Here is a 21,063-nt window from a genome sequence, read left to right as displayed (position 1 = left end):
GTTTTATGCGTTTCAGATTTTTTTTTTTATTATTTTTTAAATTCTACATCCATCAACCCACACATTCCCCGGATCACGTTAATTTGACCTTTCAAAAAGAGTATACCATATGAATGTTCGCGCGTGTGTGTGTGTGTGGGCGGGGTGAATGAAATGAAAGGATTGAGCGAAGAAGAACGAGAGGTCCGACGTGAGGTTTTCCCTCCCAACCAGTTCCTGGCCACGTAAACGCACATGTACCATTGCTGCAGAGTACAGACATGCCCAAGCGCACACGATATTATGGTTATGGTACTGACACGGGAACTACAGTTTTGCATTCTGTGATTCTGGCACCGGAGGAGCTGCATCGTGCAATGATAACGATGAATGATCGAGGAGGAGTTTGCATCGCATTCTGTCTACCTCTTGCGGTCTGGACTGCTCACACCACAACTATGTCTAGAGGAGATACGAAATCCGCAAATAATGTTTGTTTAGCCCTGCCTATTGGTGTGTTTACGTATCATAATTTACGTTACAACGACTTGGTCGTCAGCAAGCTTACGCGAGACACGATAAAACAATATCAACTATGTTGCTGATGGAATGATGGGCGGTAATTGGTACGACGACTACGCTCTCCTGGACGCATGGCCATTGTTGTTGACTGTTTACATGCGTTTATTGCTTTTTCGGGGCCACTTTTTCAACTGATTTTAGCAAAGGAGTCTGTGTTGAGCCTATAGAAAAGGATCGTAATCCAGATGGACGCGTAAGGAATGGTAAAGGAAAACTTCCCCTACCCACAATTCCGCTACCCTGCCGCTGAAGTGTTCTCACCGTTGTGTTTTGTGGCTTTGCACAAAAATACACACATGATGGTAATGGGGGTTTAATGATGACATCTCTATTTCCTAGAGCGACGCGCTTTGCTTTACATGTTTCCCTTCCAAAAAACAGCTACAGCCATTGTCGAAGAATATTGAATGTTGAGTTCTAGAATTCCATGCTCTTCCGAAACCATCGTTACTCTAAAACAGAAAAGCCTAACATTCGTTTCGAAGCGATTTCCTTTCAATTGCTTTTGTTTTCCTTTCGTTCGAATGGATTTGTGTCGTAAAATACATCCTAACTTACGCAGTGTGTGTGTGTGTGCATTCTTAAAGTGTAAGAATGCCTTTTTTCAGAAATCACCACCCTTGAATCGGTTCGATCTGAGAATATGTATGACGAATCCATTTTACAAACTCCATGAGCCAACGTCCGCGTGAAAACGCTTCGTTTGTTTTGCGCTTTTACATTTCGGGCAAAATCAAGTGAAGAGGAGAAATCTTTCTCCCTTCCACCCCATTTCGGTGTGTATGTGTGTGTGTGTGTGTGTGTGAGAGAGAGAATGTGACGTGTAGTGATGAATGTTGCATTTGCGAATCCGTTGTCCCTCGACACCAGCCGTTTACATACATTTTAAATAATAATAGTGATAATTATTATTTAGTGTGTTATATAAAAAAGTAATAATTATTAATAGGACTATTGCAAGGTCAAAACAGATTGCACTTCGATAACCAACTCGGTGCCTTCCGTGGTTCGACCTGCGGCTTAAGCTGATGGCCACCTTTCGGTGGGTTGTTTGCTTCCTGCAAAGAGAACAAAGAACGCATGAAACGCGTCTCGCAAAAGGGGAAAACAAAGGAAAGTTTCAAATCGATCGCCCCTTACCATTCGCTTTTCCATTTTACACTTAATATCCCGGGCAAGAGTGAAAAACGCGTCGTCCACGTTGATGCTTGCCTTCGCAGATGTTTCCATAAATTTAATACCATACTCTACAGCTAGCTGTTCACCACGGACTCGGGTAACCTGAAGGGCAAAGGAAGGGAGAGGTAGCGTGTTAATTTCGGTGCTTTTCCATGCCGACCGCCTTTTTCCATCTCCGTGTTCGCGTATACCTGTCTTTTTTCATTAAGCTCACACTTATTGCCGAGCAGCATCTTTTCCACGTCGGCTGCCGCATTTTCTTCGATGTTTCTAATCCAGTTTTTAATGTTCTCGAACGATTTCTCCTGTGTGATGTCGTATACCAGCATGATGCCCATGGCTCCCCGGTAATAGGCGGTCGTGATTGTACGGAATCGTTCCTGTCCCGCTGTGTCCCTGCAAAGGTAGGAAAGATGTGATACCATGCCATGAAGTCACGGGAGCAGGTTCGCTGGTAAAGGGTATTGTGTAAAGTTACCATATTTGCAGTTTTATCTTTTTCCCGTCCAGATCGATTGTTCGGATTTTGAAATCGATACCTGCAAGATGAAAAAAACATAGAAAACCAAATATTAAGATTATTTTTACTCGGTGCATGATCTACATTCCAAACCAGCGGCTGTTCTTGATCCTGATGCACCATGTATTTGGATAACATAAACAAGAATCATCTTCAATCTTAGTTGAACATGTATCATAGTATTGGCATACATTCCTTCGAATGAATGTGAAGCAGAATATGTACGATTTGTTTTGAAAACGATTAAATTCAGACGGTCAAACTTTGGTTCGACGATTACCAGCGCTCCACACAACACATGGTTACTATGGAGATGATTTCACGTGTTAACTCGATTAACCATCAGACCAACGATGAGACTAAGCAGCAGGCAGCAAGCACTTGCTTGCCAAACCTTCGACCGGCGTTTGTCGTTGTATCTGTCAGTACACAGCAGTAAGCAAGGGTTGGCAAAGGAAAGGACGGTCCGAGCAGGAAGGGTACCGGGATGTTTAGAGGGACCCGACCAGAGCACAGAACATGTTGCCTGTGTGGCGCAGCAGTATGCTCATGCAAAGATATTTTTATCTTATTGTCATTCTATTTGCATTTTCTTCCTCCAATTCTGTCGCGCATCCCTGACTGAGCGTGTGCTGCAAACAAAAAAAGGCAAGCATTTCTAGCTGGTCGCCATAGCTAGACAGGGCATCATACATACAATTTGCCATATTTTACGTTTCCGTATCTGATCCGCCGCCGCGCAACCGGTTGCGCGGTTGCGGTAATTCCAAATGTATCCAAACCAATCGACTGCGACGGATCGGAATGAATTAAGACGAAAGCTGCACCCTGGCAGAACATGGATGGGCGTGTGAAGAGGGGTGAAGAGGAGGTACTCGTGTGTTTTATTTGAGCTGTATAAATAACGCTCTCTTTTGGGGGGGGGGGGGGGGGGCTGTTGTATCTCGTTGGAAAAACAGTTTCATTGTTTTCTGGTAGCTATGCCGTTGCCTGCATCAGCAAATCCATGTTTCGCCTGCCTTTATCAATTACAGTTGCGGCAACAATTGTGGACACGTCTTGATAACCTCTCTGCTGCTCCGTATCATCCGTATCGTTTCGAATAGTACGAACAGAAATTATTAGTAAATACAAATACAACTCCCGCCAATGGGCCACGACCGCTGCTGTTCGCGGAACTGGGTTAGTATCAGCAGGAATCGATATTAGATAAGTACACAGGCGCAACCAGTCGCGTGCTTATCTAAATTAGCTGAACAGTTCATTCTACAGTGTTCGTTCTGGGTGGTGGCAGAGGAGCATGTGGTGCAAAATGTACAACGCCGAATAGACGAACAGCAGAAAAAAAGGAAAACAAACAAAACTTCTTATCGGACTTTCTGTGGAATAGATGATGATTGGGGGGTCTTGTCTGAGCCCGTATAGCTTTGGAATTCTTCTCCTTACAAGCGATCTATCAACGCACGCACACATACACACATAAACGCACCAGCTGAAAATAAAAGCATATCCGTTTGACCGGAAAGGCCTCGCCCACTAGAGAGTAGGAAGCGAACCGGGGCTATGATGGATCTCCGCCGGGGACCAGCGGCCTTTGCTTGTACTTTCCATTTAGCTTCCATTTAGCTTGTGCTCCAGCTCGTCTGAGAAGGAAGTGAGTGGGTGGGTGGTGAGCGGAGCCGCAGTAAGGAGGCTTCATCGCCTTGTCACGACGACAGGTGTCGTCGTCGTCGTCGTCATGGTATTACTCATTGTAAGACCAGTTTCTTTATGTGTGTAGTCGCCTTATTAAATCTCGCCTGCTTGCTGCCCGTGTCGAGGGCGCTCCGCACAAGGTCGCCATCATCGTGTTTATTACTCACCGATTGTACTGATGAATGTGGTATTGAAGGCATCCTCCGAAAAGCGGAACAGTATGCAGGTTTTGCCAACGCCGGAATCGCCGATCAGTAAAAGTTTGAACAGATAGTCGTACGTTTTCGCCATCTCTGCTGCTGCTGTTACTTCGTTGGACTTTGGGCACTGAAACTGCTGTTACTGCTGTTACTGCTGGTGCTGCTGCTGCTGTGGGGAGTCCGGGTCGTCGACACTACACGGTTGCTTTGTGATCTGTCAGGGCGAGGTGCAAACGGGAGAGACAAAAAAAACACTCCGTTCCGCGGCGAGGTCCTCACAAAGCGTACAATTCACACCCGGCAGTGCACGATTTCCAAATCCGACACTTTCACACGAGCCCTAGAATCAATTCGCATGCAGCTGGGTTCGCGGTCGCCGCGGTTGAAGAACTGGCTCGAAGCACGGAGCAATCGAGTCAAGGCGAAAGGCGAGAACGGATCTGAAGGTGGCGGTAACACGGCGGTGGTGGTGCTCCTTGCTTCGATTCGCGTATGCGATATGATGAGTCCGATGACGATGAAAACTTGCTAATAGCAAGCGAACAACGCGGCAGAGGATAACACACCAACACACGGGTGCTGGCAAAGTTTCGACAGGCTGTGCGAGCCTACGCACCGTTCCGGAGTTGGTAATAAAGCCGACGAAAGATGAAATTATTTAAAAAAAACTTTCCTTTTGCCACACCGTTCTGTGGAGGTTTTTTCTACTGTCTAGCGTAACAACGTAAAACGAAAACGGGAAAATGGGAAAATGGACTTGAACGTCGCTTTTTGTTTCAATCACGCACGCAGCAAACGTCAAACTGGCACGTCAAAGCGCCCCCGATTGGCACGAAGTGCTGGGTTTTGGTCATCGGAAAATGGAGAGTCGATGTTTTTCACCAAATATTGTCACGATTCCAGCGCAAATTGTGGAACGATTTTTTGGGGAGCTTATAAAATGGGTTGGTTTATGTTTGCACGACGCTGAGTATCGGAAAATCTGCGATTGAAGCAAAGTGAGCAACTGGAGCATTTTGACAGATAACAGGTGGAAGTTGCTCAGTCAACCGCAGGCTGTCAACGCACTAGTGGCTCAGTGTGTAGTGATGGGTCTGTTTGGTCACAACAAAAAGTAAGGAATAAGCGAATAAAAACAAGATAAAGTGCAGAGATCCGATTTAGATACGATTTTCACTTCAGTCGTAAGTGAAAAAAACTGAAAACCAGTAAAATAAACAGAGAAATAAGAGCGTATAAAATAAACATGATCAATTTTGTCCCCTTGCTCCATTCGCATAAGTCCACTGTACCGAGCGGTTTGACGTTTGGAGCGAACAGATTCCAAGAAGAGACCTTTAAACAATTCCATTGCGGAAAACGGAGGAATTCGCTAGTGTGTGTCCCGCTGGAATATGGTTTAGAAGGGAACGGTGTCAGGTGTTTTAGATTAATCACCGCGTAGCTAAATCAATCGTCGCTATTGTGCGCTTTGCGGCCGTGTGGCTACAGTAGTTTAAGTAGCCACACACAGCAGACGACGAGTTGCAGTGTTTTTATGTTCCCTAGCGCGCGTGTGTGTATGTGTGTTTTTATGTGCAATCAGCGTTTGATTTTTCTGTGTGGTGCGACGTATCCACGACGGTCAGCAGCAGCTAGTGTACAAAACAAGGGCCTCGAATTGCGTTGTACTACCACCACTATCGCCGCGCACGCAGACGGGGTGAATTTTTCGCGGCCTGCCGATCTGTGAGCGATGGGGTTTTCCTGTTGAGTCGCAAGGAAGCGAAAGGGGGCAGCAGCAGAAAGGGCTAAGAGTGAACCGCAAAGGCTGATTACACGGTGGTGCGACCCCAGAAGGTGGTTCAAGTTAAAGAAAGTGTGACGCAATGAAAAAATTGCTTGTGCTGATTGCTGCTGCTGCTTAACCCGCTATCTTCAGCGCATGTTGTCCGAAAGCATGTTACAACGGGGAAAGCGAAAAGTATAGGCGCGGTGGTAAACAAGTAAACATAGGGGCACACCTCCCACCCGTTCTCACGCCGCCGCCGCGTTTGTGTGATTGTGTGTATGTGTGTAAGGTGTAGTGTGCTGTGTTTTTGTTAAAAAGGATCAAATTTGCGACTGTGTGGGCGTGCGCTTGTCCAATAGAAAAGCGAAAGAAAAAAAAGAGGGTATTGCGATCCTGAAGGCAAGCGAGTAGCCCAGCTCCGTGCAGTAGGGAGAGGGGAGCCCGACAATTGAGCCATGTAAAGTGACATGAAAGAGCTAGCAGGCCTGCGAAACACTGGATAACTGCGTAGTGCTACTGCAGCGAAGCAGGAGCCGAACGAGACAGGCGGGGCTGACAGCGAGGTTCAGGGTTCAGGCATCTCCCGATCAACGCAATTTTCACACAGAAAGCAATCATGGGAGCCAAGGATTCGAAACCGTCCTGCATCAGCTACGAGGAAGCCGTCAAACGAGGTAAGTAGGCAGTGGTGGTGGAACAGCTTCATCGTGTGGCCCCCTTCCCCTTCGAGTGGGTCAAAACGTGATGCACACCTGCAGCCAGTCCATGCATCCGGCGGCATCAGGGGACCACCACTCGATGAATCCACATGCACACACATCGACACGACGGGCAAAGGGAGAACACCACCACCTGCACGCCACCCGTCGCCATCGTCTGAGCCGCGAATGAGAAAGCTAATTAGCAAACATCACGTCAGCGATAGAGCTGTAACGTTAGCAATGTAATGTGCCCACTTTTTGCCGTGCTTTGCTGCGTCCGTCCATCGCTGAAAGACACAGAATTTATTACGCCTGCTTACTCTTGTGTCGTTCTAGAACTGTCGCATGTAACCGAGTTTGGCCAGTAGGCTGCGGCTGCTGCTGTTATGATGTTCGCAGCTCGCTACCTCGCAATTGCCGCGAATTACGTCCAAATTACGGGCACGACAGACACCACCGGCAGAACAACCACCACCACCGCGACACACGACAAAGGAATTTATTGATTTTCACGTTATGCTGCAGTTCCGTTTCGCTATTTGTTTGTTTCCTTGCTGCGTTGCTGCAAAAAATAAACCCCCTCCCGGCAACCGCCACCGTCGAGTAGTGGAAATTTCTACTCGTCATGGAGCGGTGCTTTCGCTGGATCAGGCGGTCGGCCCTCGGCCCTCTACCCCCGTTACAGCTTACCGCTATGTAACATACATACGGTACGTTGTATCTAGTGAGCTGAGCAGACGCCTTTCTTTGTCCCAGCTCCTTGGGTGTGGCGCAGGAAGGGGGGACGCGCAGGCGGACGGTCCTCAGGACATGCTGCAGTAAAGCTTTATTTGTTTAAAATATTCAAATCAAACAAAACCGCTACCGGCCGCTTTTACGCAAACGTCCCACGGGAGGAGTACGACACATTCCTTGCCGCTTGTGTCCGGTAAAGATTAGATTAGACAAGCCAGCCTGTCACTTGGTGGAGCGAGCCTTTTCGATGCAAAAAATAAGCAACTTCTGTCGTGTGTATGGTTTTAACTAGAATGACAATTATTTTAGTGCTTTTTACATTCTTCAATGTTGGTCTTTCTTTTGATGGTTGGGGATGGAAGTTGACCCTCTTTTTTGTAACCGCTCCCTCCAAGGCGGGAAGAAAAAGGGATGGAACGGCATCAATCACTCAACCCACTGTCCGTCCCGTTGCCCCGTTGTCCCCAAATGCGTATTTCGGTGGAATGAATAACGATTAGCTAATGCTTTCGTCATTAGATCACACCAGGCGGCCGGCTGATTAGACGACGATGGCCAATCGACATGCCGTAAGGGTGTAATTTTTGGGAAGAGGGGAGGACCGCCAGCCATCCGTGTGCCACAACGGCGGCAGAACGCGTCGGGCCACATTGTGTTTACTTTGTGTCCGTTTGTGTTCGCTTCGTGGTGCAGCAGTTGTCCCTGCTGATAGCGTTTTATCGCTGCTGCTTGCCGTTGGTCGTTGAGATGATGATGTTTTGCTAATTTTCTGAGCTTTCGCACTGGTGTGTGCGTGTGTGTGTCCGGGGGTTTTATTTGTTTTTTTTTTGTATTCGTCGCAAGTACCTTCAAATTGGCTAATGAGGGGGGTAAAAAGCATTATACACAAATTGAATCGAGGCATGAACGAGTGTAGGATTGTAGTAATGACCCGCCGTAAGAGCCGCGCGCATCTGGTGGCAAAACCACGCTTCGGTTTGAAAACTGTCGCAATGGAAGATTGATTTGCCCGAGGAGTAGTGGAGATAAGAAAAGAGCTTCCTCTCGTTTCCTTTAATTAAGTATTGAATGTAGGCCCGTTTGAGCATGCTGAATGTATGCCCGTTTGAATTCTTCCGAACGATTGCAACCTCGACACAGAATGAAGGGTTTTTTTGACAGATTTTCCACAAAAAAAAAACCATCCACGTTCTTGCCCGCCAATATGGGTGTGCGCACAGGCGTGCCCGCAAAACGACACAAATTATCATACGTCCGTCGATGTGTCTGTGTTTGTTTAGCAGATTTCACCAGATGGTGACAATTCGACTTTAATCAAAAGCCAAATATTTACTCCGCGTTGTTCCGCGAGGGCTAAAACTGAGGAGATCTGTGGTCGCGCTTCTGTTGTCTGCTGGCTAGGTTGACGAGTAACCAAAATGTGATACAGGCCCCCACAGCATGGTCCACAGCAGGTCCATACAGAGTAGTAAGTGAATGAACCGCTGGGCGGCCGTCTCTCGGAACCGCCATGGAACGGTTTGCGGATGTCGCTAATGACTAGCACGTCGCTTCGTGTGGTGCTTTTGCTTGTTGGTCGGTGTGTGTGTGTGTGTGTTGGTATGTTGCTTGTACGGGAAACATAATATAAACCCATTTTTGGCGTGTGTATAAAAAGTAACAAATAAATAAAAGCGTTCCGTCGTTTGCGCAAGTGGTGTTGCTGCTTTGCGCGAGCGATTACTAACAAGTTGTGAGGGAATGCAAATGGTTTGTGGAATTTTTGGCAAGTGTCTTAATGTAATCTGCTGCAATAATTCGTACGCGTTTGCGTCGACCCTTTCCCGTGCGGTTTGTACGAACATTGCGCAAAACTATTTGCAGCTTTTGAGTGCAACAAATTATACGCAGTACGCGCCAGGGGAGTTCTTTCGCTATCGATAGATTGTTGGGTCGATGTTACCCCGCACCTGACTAACCGTAAGCCCCCCGCAGCCAGCAGGTGCTCAGGAAGATGCTTATAACGCTCTAATATCGTAGCCATACAAACTGCATAGAGCTACATTGCACACCGCTGGCTGTTTGCTATTTGTTGATTATTCCGGTACTCCGGTTGATTTGTGCTCTTTCCCTCTCTCACTCTCGCTCTCTCTCTCTCTCTCTTTCCCTCCGCGATCGGATGTAAAGACTGGTTGACATTGAAACACGAGGAGTAAAGGAATGGCCTGCTTCGCACATGGTGGTGGATGCTGTTCGTTCGGAAAGGGGGGGGGGGGGGGGGGAAGGGAAGTTCATGCACGCGGCCAATGTAATAGAGTGGAACCAGTGAGCTAAGCCCGGGCTTTTTCCCTGCACTTGTAAATACCTTCGTGTGAACGGAAATGCGCTCAACGGAATAAGGAATGTGTGTGTGTGTGTGTGTGTCTGCGGTACTCCAGCACAAACATGCAACTTGCCCGTTAGTCGTTTCAACGGGGAGCACACCAGCGGGACCCTTTATACAACGGAAACAGTTGTTAACTCTTGATGCACCGTTTCAAGTCTTTCGATAAAAGATGAAACGAAATTGTATACGCTGTGGGAGTTTTCTAGAAAACAAACCCGAGAGTGTCTTTTTTCCTAGCAAATCTCCAAGCAACTACTCGACTCGACGACTCAATTGTACTCAATTGCTATGGCGTTCGAAGGGTTAATCGTTTTTATCTGGCCCAAAGGGTTCTATCGCAATAGTGTGGGGTGTGTGTAGCGGATTAAAAACCTCTTGGTTGGTGGTCGTTTTTTTTAGCAGAAGGTGCTACCATGCAGTAAACCACTCATAGTAGGCTGGAACGTGTTGGGGCTGTAAAGGCAGCCATATCAACCAGCAACCGTTCGATCGTTGTTCTAGGTGGCAATGGGTTTGGGTGTGTCTGAGGCCGCCTGCTAATAAATGAGTGCGAGATATAAAGCCATCGAGAGTGAAGTGTTGTGTCTGACAGGCCTCGTAGAATAGTGTGAAGGAGTTCCATTGGCACGATATTTTTTTGGTATAAAAGAGGGACGAATTTCTCCTCCACTGAATTTTAACTAATCTGCACTGCATTCTCTCTTTTAGTGACCGACTCGGAGCTGCGACGAATCAAGGATGCGTTCAAACGGTCCGCTGGCACCGCCGGATCCGTGCTCAGCAAATGTGCCTTCACGCAGGATGTGCTCGGCGACGGCGTTCCCTCGGTGGTTGCCGATTGGCTGTACACGGCTTGCGGCGGTACGGCCAAAGGTATCGCCTTCAAGGAGCTGCTGTGTGGCCTCGTGCTCCTCACGAAAGGAACGCAGGATGAGAAAATTAAGTAAGTGTATGTGTGGATAGAGCGAAACGAGGTGTAGAAGTCAAGGCCGAAGCTTTCTTATCGTTAGACACTTCCACCACCGTGTCCGTCCGTTCTCTGTGGTTTTGGCTCTTCCGTCGAGGACTGTATGTTTACTTCTACGATTCTACGATACATTATTCCCCATCGTTCGCCGCTTAGTCGAAGTTGTTGTAGACGTTTATTTATATTGTCTTGTTATCGACGGCGGGTGCGATATCGCTCCGCGCTTTGTATCATCATTGTTTAACGACAGGTCGGTCGATATCAGCGCGTTTGCGTTCGTTATCGGCGATAAAGATACGCAACAGTGCGATCGGTTCGATTGGTCGCATTCGCCTCCGATGAAAAGCGGGGGATAGTACCCCGGAGGGATAGAACCTTTATCCCTGAAGGCTTACGAACGATGATGGAGCGACTACTTGTCACAGTTACTTGCGGATTTCCGTTTTATCTGTTGGCCTTTTTGTTGTTATCGTCAAATGATGCACCGCTACGGTTTGCTTGTTTTGATTCCAACCCATTGGCCGCATCAAAGTCCCACTTCCTCTGTTCGATTCTTGTTTCACCGTTCGTTCTGACGTTGACGGTGGTTTAGAAGCCGCTTCGGTATTGCTATCTATGCTTTGCCGTGCCGTCATTTAGCAGGCATACTGTTTCGGACAATAACACGCGCTGAAGGAAGACGCATTGCCGGAAACGCTAATTGAACACCATTTGGGGGAAATTGCAGAAATCTGCTAAACGAAGAAGCCACGTTACAAGGGTAGGCAATTATTCAATTAGAATGCAAGGCCATACCTGCAGAGTTGTGGCGTATGGTTTCGACCGACGCTGTCTAAGTCAGGGCCATTGACCTTTTGTCGGAATGGTCGGTGGATACTTACTTTTTGTTGCCATTTACGAACAAATTTGCTGATTGATGTGGGTTTTAGGGCGTACTGTGGAATAATAAGCAAACACTATGACAAAATCGAACACTGGTTACACTTTGCTAATGATGTTGTTTGCACATGTTGTTTTAGATTTCTCTGGACACTGTACTGCAACGAGTCGGGCACGCATATACTGAAACAGGAATTCCAAAAAGCCATGCAAATAGAAACGACCTACCAAAGCAATGCCACCAACAGCCCCAACAACAGCACCACCAACTGTAGCAATAATAACAATAACAATCAAACGGTCGCGAACAGAAACAATCACCAGCAGCAGCTGCAATGGAGCCGATATCAGGTGTCACTGTTCGGCCAGAACGATCGCGTCTCGTTCGAGCAGTTCAAATCGTGGATACAGATGCACCGCGGCGCAACGGCCCTGTCCAAATGGTTGCTGCAGGATGCGTGCGTCAATCTCAGCTCGGAGCTGGAAACGCCCACCTTTTACCAGAGCTTGGCCGGCGTGACGCACCTGGAGGAGCAGGACATTGGCGACCTGGAGAAGGTGTTTTGGCTGCTGAAGGGAGCCGCTGTCACTGGGCAGCTGGATCTGGAATCGCTGGGCCCGCTGGTCAGCCCTCCCGTCCCGAGAGCCGCCCTCGGGGGTGTATTTCTGGCGTTTGACGAGAACCACGACGGGCACATCGATTTCAAGGAGCTGTGCTGTGGCGTGAGTGCTGCCTGCCGCGGGCCCAGTGTGGAGCGTAGCAAGTTTTGCTTTAAAGTATTCGACATCGATCGGGACGGTGTGTTGAGCTTTGTGGAAATCCGGCAGATGGTGGACATACTGCTATCGGTGGCACGGGAGTCGAACGCTGCCATTTACCGGAATCTGACCCACGAACGGGTGCTCGCCGAGCTGTACCGGCGGGCAACGCGGGCAGATGAAGGTAAAGCCAATGGCAACGAAACCGATATCATCAGCGCATCAAACGTTCCCGAGTTTAAGTTCACCCAGGAAGACTTTCTGATATGGAGCATCGAGAGCAGCTCGAATCTGGTTCAACCGTTTCTAGATCTGCTGTTCGAAGTGTGCCACATCGTATTGGGATTGCGTCCCCAGTGCCGCCATCTGGAAGGCGACATAGTTCGGGGATGGTTGTCGCGGGAGGTTCGTCGGGGCTACAAGGTGGGACAGTTTTGGTATTTAATATCGTCCGACTGGTGGCAGCACTGGTCGCAGTACACGCACCTGTCGTCGCCCAGCTCGTCCTGTGTGCACTGCAAGACAACGGGCACAAGCTATGCGAACAATCGCGCCATTGCCGGCGCTGGCGGAGTGCCTTCGCTGATGCCAAACGGCGGAACGAGCAACGGAGGAGCGGTGGATGAGGCAATGATCTGTGATGAAAGCTTTACGTCCAATTCGACCGAGAGTATGGGCGATTTGCTGGGGACGGGAGATTCATCTAGTCTGGGCTCGGGAAGCAGCGGAATTTCGTACGGTCGGCATGCAGGCAGCGCGCCCGGAACGATCGACAACAGTTGTCTGATAGCACCGAACATTTACAAGCAGATTCCAACGCTGACCGGCGAAGGGGGTCGCTTAAAGCGTGATCTTACGCTGGTGCAGCACCGAGACTTTGAGCTAGTGCCGGACTCGCTCTGGAAAGCGCTAGCTCAATGGTATGGCGGGCCGCTGCCCTTGCCAAGACAGGTCATTCAGCCCCACAGCAATGCGGGAGACGTCGAGCTGGAGCTCTATCCGTTGAATTTGAGAATACTGCGCCACCAGAGCCAACCGCCACCGCACCAGCAACAGCACGGCCAAATGGGAGGTAACAGCGCGTGGGCCAGCATGTCCGGTGGGTACGGTGCACTAACGACCGGAAGCTATCCGACCACGGTTTCCTCGGTACCGACGGTTTTGCATCCGCCGAAGAAGTATCTCGCTTACACGGCTGCGTTCAGCCGGCTGGCTACCGTGAAGCAAGTGGCCGAGTTCCTATGCCAAAGATTGAAGCTAAAACCGGAGGACATTCGGCTCTGGCACCTGGTACCGACGCCGACGGGTATCAGCGAGTTCCCGTACCTACTGGAGGAAGATCACTTGACGCTGCACGAATTGTCGATCGGCGACAACGATCAAGTGCTGCTGGAGATCCGTAACAAGGACCTGACCTGGCCGGAAGAGCTCGGATCGTTGGCTCTTTCGCAGGGCTCGGGCAGCACTAGTATGGATCGGCGCGGGACTGTTGCCTCGATCCAGTCGCAGCATCCGCCGGGCGCAACGGGACTGCACAACCTGGGCAATACATGCTTCATGAATGCGGCGCTGCAGGTCCTGTTCAATACGCAGCCCCTTACGCAGTACTTCATACAGAAGAAGCACCTGTACGAGCTGAACACGTCGAACAAGATGGGCACGAAAGGGCAGCTGGTGCTGCGGTACGCTGAACTATTGCGCGACGTTTGGACGGCCTCCACCCGCTCGATCGCTCCGCTGAAGTTGCGCTTTTGCGTCACGAAGCATGCGCCTCAGTTTTCCGGCGGAGGGCAGCACGATTCGCAGGAGCTGCTTGATTGGCTGCTAGACTCGCTGCACGAGGACTTGAACCGGGTAATGGAGAAACCGTACACGGAGCTGAAAGACTCGGACGGCCGGTCGGACGTGATCGTGGCAACGGAAGCCTGGAGTCAGCATCATGCTCGCAACCAGAGCATCATCGTCGATTTGTTTTACGGGCAGTTAAAGTCGAAGGTAACATGCCAGGGCTGTGGACGTGATTCGGTGCGTTTCGATCCGTTCAGCTTGCTGAGCCTACCGCTGCCGGTGGAAAACTACACCTACTGTGAGGTTCTCGGTGAGTACAAATTCGTCCTAGTGATCAGCAGTATTATTGATTTAATATTTCGTTTGCTATCCTACAGTGATGCTGCTGGATGGTTCCGTACCGGTCAAGTATGGTCTGCGATTGAACTCGGAAATGAAATACTGGGATCTGAAGAAACATCTGAGCGAGCTGTGCGGGCTCGAACCGGATCAGATGCTGATCTGTGAGTTGTCCAACTCCCAAATACGGCTTGTACTACCAAACGAGCATCGCATTAAGCCGAGTACCGCGTGTGAGCTGTATGCGTACGAGCTGCCAAAGGTCGACAGTGTGCTCCGATCCCGCGCCGGTTCCGAGCTTGGCATAAATATAGAGAAAGGGCTGAAGGACATACAGCGGAATCAAGGTACGTTCACGGCACTTGTTGGTAGGTTAGGCCACGGTTAGGTGTTATATGAAACAATTGGACTTTGAATCATACGCATCTAGTGGATCTATTCGCTGCTGTTTGTACGTGTCATTATTGTTTCATATTTGTTTGTACCGTTTTCTCGGGGCTTTAGGACGGAATGGATGGGAAAAGCGATTGTTTGTTTTTGTGCGTTTCGATCATAGCGATATGATCTAAGATGTTCTCAATGCTGATTTTAATTGTGTTGTTTTTCTTTTTCGTTTTTTGTTTCGCATGTTTTTTAAAACTTATTTTCTGATTCATTTTCCTGTTCTCTCTTGCGTTCATTTTTATAACAATCCTTCTTTATACGCGTCTCATTCATGTGGCATGCACATTTCTCATAACCAAAACCACCGTTTGTTTCCTTCATATATGTGTGTTTTTCTCACTTTTCATCTTTCTTCCTGAACTGAATCCGTCCCAACACACATCATTGCCATCATTTGTGCCCGTGGTTTTCATCAATTCGTGCATCATAACCACCACCATCACCACCACCAACTTCCTTCCTTCTTCACACAAACCGTTCGTTCCGAAAATCTGTACCGTACTGCAATCCAGCTCTTCTACTACCATCATTAGACCCGCACCAGCTCACGACCAGCTCGATCAACACGACGATCTCGTCCACATCGTCGTCCGCGTCCTCCTCCTCCTCGACGGCCACGGCAGACGATACGGCGGCCATAACTGGGCGCAAGCCGGGCGGCTCCTCCACAGGTCGTACCGGTGATGATGGTGGAGCCACACTGCTAACGAACGGCATTCTCTACAATGGTGGTGAAGGCGGGGGAGGAGGAGCAGGAGGTGGAGGAGGAGGAGGTGCCGGTGGCGGCAGCGGAACGACGATGGCTAACCGTAGGACCTCGGCCACGTCGAAGGTAAGCCGGTGCTTTGGCAACACACTCTGCATGCCCCCGAATATGTTGTGCTTCAAGGTATGGTTGTGTATATAAGTTTTTTTCTTTACTCAATATTTTGTGTTATCGTATACGTTACGTACTTAGCTAGCGAAGAGCAGTTCTTTACTTTCAAAACAAAAAAAAGTTTCAGTTGAGTTGAAAGGTACTCCCGCGATACCCTGATGGTATGTAACTCAATTGAAAAAAAAAAAAATAAAAACTAAACCAGAATACTTGCTAAAGATGAATTCGGCAGGCCCGGTGAATGAATTTCCAGAAGGTGACGATGTAAATTTCATTTAAATTGTTCTTTTTCGTTTGTTACACACGTATTTTTTCTGGCTCCACGCTCCTTAATCATTGTAAATATGCAAGCAAATTTAAAAAAGCACCCAAACACTCATACGATTTAGCTAAACAAAAAAGGTAGCCGTTAAATGGATAACAAAACTAACAGCTCCAATTGCTTATTGCAACTGGAAGATGTTGTATTTATTTGGTCTTGGAGTATATTTGGACCTGTAAGTAAATGGAAAACAAACAAAAAATGTAAATATATGACACATTGGTTTTGCTTCTTTTTGACTCGTACGAGAAGGTTAATATTTTTGCAATAAGTTGGTAATTGAAGTTGTGTAGTAAAGATAATTATAGCTTTTTTGGTATGATTGTTCCAGCAATTTACCAATTACTGTCGTAGACATCAGACAATTAACCCTAGTAGCATAACTGGTATTAAACCATCCTCACGCGAAAATACATTTCAGGGGGCATTTATTCTTTTTCTTATTATTAATGTAATGATTAAACCAAGCGAAAGCAGCGCTAGTTTTCACCTGTAATGTAATGTGTGCGTTATTAGTTGGCAATTGTTAGCGTAGCTAGAAGAGTAGGTGGCATTGCTGCTAGCGACAGAGAAAGAGTGATGTGTGTTGTGTAGCCTCTGTATGTGTGTGTGTATGTGCGTGTGTATGTGATGATAAATCCCATGTTTTACAGCACATTCCGGAAATAAGCACCAGTCCGGACAGCACGTTCATTTACGGGGCCGGTCAGTACAGCGAACTCACCGGGTACGGTACCAATGGGTATGGGAACGCGAACAGCGCTATCGGGAATCATCAGCACGCGTCCGCCACCCAGCAGCCATCGAAAGATCCGAACCGATCGAAGACGATATCGACCACCAATTTGTTGAACAATGCCGATAACGGTTGGAGCAACGGGAGCGGTGCAGGGGGGTATGATTCCCCGAACGCGCACCACCTACACCATCCGTACGATTGTAACGATTGCGATAACGTTTACATGGGAGAGGACATGCCCCCTTACGGTGACCAACAACAGCATGGCGATGCGATAAGTCTAAGTGCAATTAGTAAGCGACCGCACCCGCTCGGCGGTGGTACGGCAGGCGGACTGGCCGGACAGCGCAAGACCAACTATCTGATCGCGGTGCACCGCAAGCTCAGCCGGCAGGATACGTACTTCCTGTCGCATCACAAATCCAAACCCGGCCTGTTCGGCGTGCCGCTGCTGATTCCTTGCTATGACGGTGTCACCAACAAAGAGCTGTACTGCTCGGTCTGGTTGCAGGTGGCCCGTTTACTCAGCCCACTGCCTCCAACGCCGCCCGACCAATCGAACCACGCAACGGACTGGTGAGTCATTGATTTCACGTGCTTTCGAACGATTAAGCTCGCGTACAGGCGGGGGCACAGGTCCAAAATGGGTGATAAATAATAACGATCTATTTGTCTTATCTTTTGTTCTTTCCTTTCCTTTCCGCCTCCCGCCGGCAACGCCGACAGTGATGATAGTCTAGGGTACGATTTTCCGTTCACGTTGCGAGCGGTCGGAAGCGGTGGCCGTATGTGTGCCCTCTGCCCGTGGTCACGTTTTTGCCGTGGTTGTGAGATTCCGTGTAATGATGAACCGCTGCTGCAAGGGTTGATTTGTTCGGCGCCCGGGTCAGCAAGTAAGTGGATACGATCTTCCGTGCTAGACCAAAGGGGTCATACATCAATTTAACGCCACACTGTTTTCTTCCATTGACACAGGCAATAGCTCCACACCAAATCTATCCTCCCGTGAACAAACTCCGACGCTTCGACGAAAGTTTTACGCAGCGAACTCGTCCGGCAGCTCGTCTTTGGACGGAACGACCAATCAGCATCAGCAGCAACAGCAGCCAGCATCGATGGGCTCGTTACCGGGGACGTCTTCCTCGCCGATCTCGTCATTGCAGAGCTCGATCAATGCTCGATCCATCCAAATTGCCATAGACTGGGATCCAACTGCGCTCCATTTACGTTACCAAAGTACACGCGAACGGGTAAGTGGTGGGCAGGCGAGGTGCGGCTAGTTACAACTGGAGGAAGGTGTAGCAACAATGCTAATGGTTCTTCTTTTCACACAACTCAATAAACGTGTGCTCTAGTTATGGACCGTACACGAATCGGTGGCCGTATGCCGCAAACAGCAGACGGAACCGGTGGATCTGGATCACTGCCTGCGCGCGTTTACCTCAGAGGAGAAGCTGGAACAATGGTACCACTGTTCGCATTGCAAGCAAAAGAAGCCGGCCACCAAAAAGCTGCAGATCTGGAAACTGCCTCCCATATTGGTAAGAAACCGCCTGCTCAAAGCAATTGTTTGTGTGTGGTGTTATGACAAAAACCACTCTCCTGACTCCTCCATCATTATCCTGCAGATTGTGCACCTGAAGCGCTTCAACTACGTCAACGGCAAGTGGGTAAAGTCGCAAAAGGTAGTCAATTTCCCGTACGAAGATTTCGACCCAACGCCATACCTTGCGTCGGTGCCGCAGGAAACGATTCTTCGGCATCGTGACCTGCTCGAAGGCGTAGCGTCCGGTCCGCGTGGCGATGGACGCAATCGCGACTGTCACGAAGAGTTTGTTGAGTTTGATCGCGAAATGTCCATGATCGATGAGGCGAGTGATGAGATTTCGCTGTCCTCGCTGCGGATCAATGGCGTCAAGGGGAGCAGCGACGGTGGCGATAGCGACGATTGTGGCAATAACAATAATCGGCAATCGGATCAGTTGGCGGATGAGGAACAGAGGAGCAGTATTATAATACCGGCCATTGCCGGTTCCAATCATGTGGCTAGTGCGCGTCACCTGCACGAGAGCGACTTGATGGCAGGCGGAGGCAGTAGTTCTTACGCCGGCGGTAGCGATAGTCCGGCAGCCTCGACGTCCACTGTTCGAATAAAGTCGGCCAGCTCGGTTCGGAGCAGCGATTCCACGCGACGACAGCGGTTAGTGTCGACGAGTCTGACGAAGACTCCGGTCATCGACGGAGAGTTTACAGATTTCCACAAACACCACCTGAAGCCGGAGTGTGATCCCTTCGAGTTGAAGTATCAACTGTATGCCGCAGTGGTAAGTGTGCGCAGTACATTTCGCGGCTAGTTTGCTCCGATGGACGGAGTGGAGTGGATAGTGTATTGAATTGTCTTCTTCCATCACTTTGCTTTAGTGTCACTCTGGAATGCTTAACGGGGGACATTACATCTCGTATGCGGCCAATCCGAACGGGTCGTGGTACTGCTACAATGATAGCTCCTGTCGGGAGATACCAACGCGGCCAAAGATCGATCCTAGCACGGCCTACCTGCTGTTTTACGAGCGGCGCGATCTCGACTACGGGCCGTACCTACCAAAGGTAGATGGAAGGCAACTGCCAAGCGAAGGCCTGCTCGACATCGATGACAGTGATAATGATTTGAAAAAGATGTGCTCGTTAATGTAAGGCCGGACGATTGTTGCTAGCTGGGGAAGCTGCGATCACAGTGCAACGCATCAGTCGGTCGATCGGATCTGATCGGATTGGATCGGACGTAAGCATACAGCAGCAAGAAGGTAGCTAATCGAAACGAAAGTAATTTAAATGTACGCCATTTCTTTCATAATCAGAAAAGCAACTAGTTCCGGATATGTAGTCTAGCTTAAATTGATCAAATCAAAGTATAATCAAAGCGAGTTTTCACGTCTTATATGCAATCGAACATGGGATTGTTTATTGCAATCCACATCTTACAATGTGCAATCCACATTCTTGGAGAGAACGGCAGGTAGAATCGATAGGACGGGACGGCGGCACGGTGACATGTGAAACGGGTTGGGCAAAGGGTTCGGTGTGATGTGCGATACGCAGAGAGAAGGAGGGATGCATCGTATTTTAGTTTTTACGCGTTGCTTTTGCAAAAATTCGCTAGGCTTTACATTTTTCTACGAAAAATATAGCGAGATAAGCATACACAGATAGCGCAGAGCAGCCTGCTTTGAGTTGGCCGATATGATATGAACGCGTGTTGCAACACTTTGAATGCGCTGTGATGTACTATTTGCAGAGAGTGGAGGCGACAGGGAACATTCCATAAGCGTGCAGACTACGGTGAAGGAGTCAGTAGGCTGTGTAGAATTTGCGCCGCTGGGAATGTGAGAGATGCTGTTGTGCGTTTATTGTGCTTAGAGTGGGTTTGATTTGCGAGCGACCTAGCGAAGTTATATTCAGGAATTTACTAATGGAATATCGATATTGTAAGCAATAGATATTATTGAGGGACCGGGGTGGGCATCGAAATTAGCGGCTGGCCAATCAGCCAGCCTGCCAGCTAGCCAGCTGGGTCTAGCTTCATCGTCTGAGATCTGTTCTCGCTTGTATGTAGCGCTTCACAGCTACGAAACCAGCACACCACCACCACTTTACGGTATTTGTGCAAATTTTGCTAACGTTATGATAGGTTTTGTTTTCCCTGTTTTTTTTTTAACAACTGTTGAGTTGATCGTGCACGTTCATTGTTGAAAGCCATTATGCCAAGATATTGTAATGAGAAAAGAGGAAACACTCACTTACATACGTGGTCGCACTACTGGCCGGTTCCTTGTTAAACTGTAATACGAAAGCTGTGTTGCGTGAGCCTAATTAGTTTTTCTTCTACTTTGTGTAATATCTCGTTACGTTTCATGTGTCATGCTTTTTTTTTAATGATTTTTATTAATCTGTATATTCGTTAAAAGCGTTGTGCGATCTCCGCATGAATGAATGGGATGATTTGCGCTCAGCATCCGAGCCTGGAACGTTCGATTGTGTAGAAGAAGGGGAGCGGCGACCACGCTATTACTGTTGGTTTAGGTTGATCCATCTGTTTACTTGTTATTTTTTGTACATGTATAAGCTTTTAGTTCGGTAGTTGTTTAAAATAAAGAAGTAAACCCGAATCTACACGTACGCTAAGAAAATATGGCGTCGGGAAGGTGGCGAAAGGAAAGAAAAA

At 48.5% G+C, this 21,063-nt stretch overlaps 2 protein-coding genes across 6 annotated transcripts; one reads left to right on the top strand and one right to left on the bottom strand.

Annotated features, from left to right (window-relative positions):
- Window position 1: 1 nt before the first annotated feature.
- Window positions 2–6,449, bottom strand: LOC1281958 (ras-related protein Rab-8A). The gene is made up of 5 exons (XM_321946.5): window positions 4,123–6,449; window positions 2,219–2,279; window positions 1,932–2,136; window positions 1,702–1,842; window positions 2–1,619 (listed from the first exon to the last, which is right to left on the bottom strand). The coding sequence occupies exons 1-5, from the start codon at window positions 4,244–4,246 to the stop codon at window positions 1,524–1,526; spliced, it is 627 nt and encodes a 208-aa protein (XP_321946.4). The 5' UTR covers window positions 4,247–6,449; the 3' UTR covers window positions 2–1,523.
- LOC1281959 (ubiquitin carboxyl-terminal hydrolase 32) lies at window positions 6,449–21,007 on the top strand. 5 transcript variants are annotated; one of them, XM_321947.6, is made up of 11 exons: window positions 6,449–6,600; window positions 10,436–10,670; window positions 11,714–14,430; window positions 14,498–14,806; window positions 15,437–15,735; window positions 16,756–17,417; window positions 17,568–17,734; window positions 17,817–18,091; window positions 18,197–18,382; window positions 18,470–19,165; window positions 19,263–21,007. In XM_321947.6, exons 1-11 carry the CDS (start codon window positions 6,543–6,545, stop codon window positions 19,533–19,535), a joined length of 5,877 nt encoding a protein of 1,958 aa, XP_321947.6. In that variant the 5' UTR covers window positions 6,449–6,542; the 3' UTR covers window positions 19,536–21,007. The 5 variants fall into 5 exon arrangements, with proteins under 5 accessions (XP_321947.6, XP_061504271.1, XP_061504272.1 ...); XM_061648287.1 differs by having other exon boundaries at window positions 15,437–15,792; XM_061648288.1 differs by having other exon boundaries at window positions 15,416–15,735.
- The last annotated feature ends 56 nt before the right edge of the window (window positions 21,008–21,063 follow it).

This window comes from Anopheles gambiae, chromosome 2 (genome assembly GCF_943734735.2).
Source record: "Anopheles gambiae chromosome 2, idAnoGambNW_F1_1, whole genome shotgun sequence".
Classification (NCBI taxonomy): domain Eukaryota; kingdom Metazoa; phylum Arthropoda; class Insecta; order Diptera; family Culicidae; genus Anopheles; species Anopheles gambiae.
This window is presented reverse-complemented; position numbering and strand designations above follow the sequence as displayed.

Excerpts from the sequence above, each read along its gene's own strand:
- LOC1281959 (XM_061648286.1), top strand. The coding sequence starts at position 6,543 with ATGGGAGCCAAGGATTCGAAACCGTCCTGCATCAGCTACGAGGAAGCC. Across the intron at positions 17,418-17,567 it reads TCGAACCACGCAACGGACTG|TGATGATAGTCTAGGGTACG; the intron begins GTGAGTCATTGA and ends CAACGCCGACAG. Across the intron at positions 18,383-18,469 it reads GGAAACTGCCTCCCATATTG|ATTGTGCACCTGAAGCGCTT; the intron begins GTAAGAAACCGC and ends ATTATCCTGCAG.
- LOC1281958 (XM_321946.5), bottom strand. The coding sequence starts at position 4,246 with ATGGCGAAAACGTACGACTATCTGTTCAAACTTTTACTGATCGGCGAT. Across the intron at positions 1,843-1,931 it reads AGCTTAATGAAAAAAGACAG|GTTACCCGAGTCCGTGGTGA; the intron begins GTATACGCGAAC and ends TTTGCCCTTCAG. Across the intron at positions 1,620-1,701 it reads GTAAAATGGAAAAGCGAATG|GAAGCAAACAACCCACCGAA; the intron begins GTAAGGGGCGAT and ends TTCTCTTTGCAG.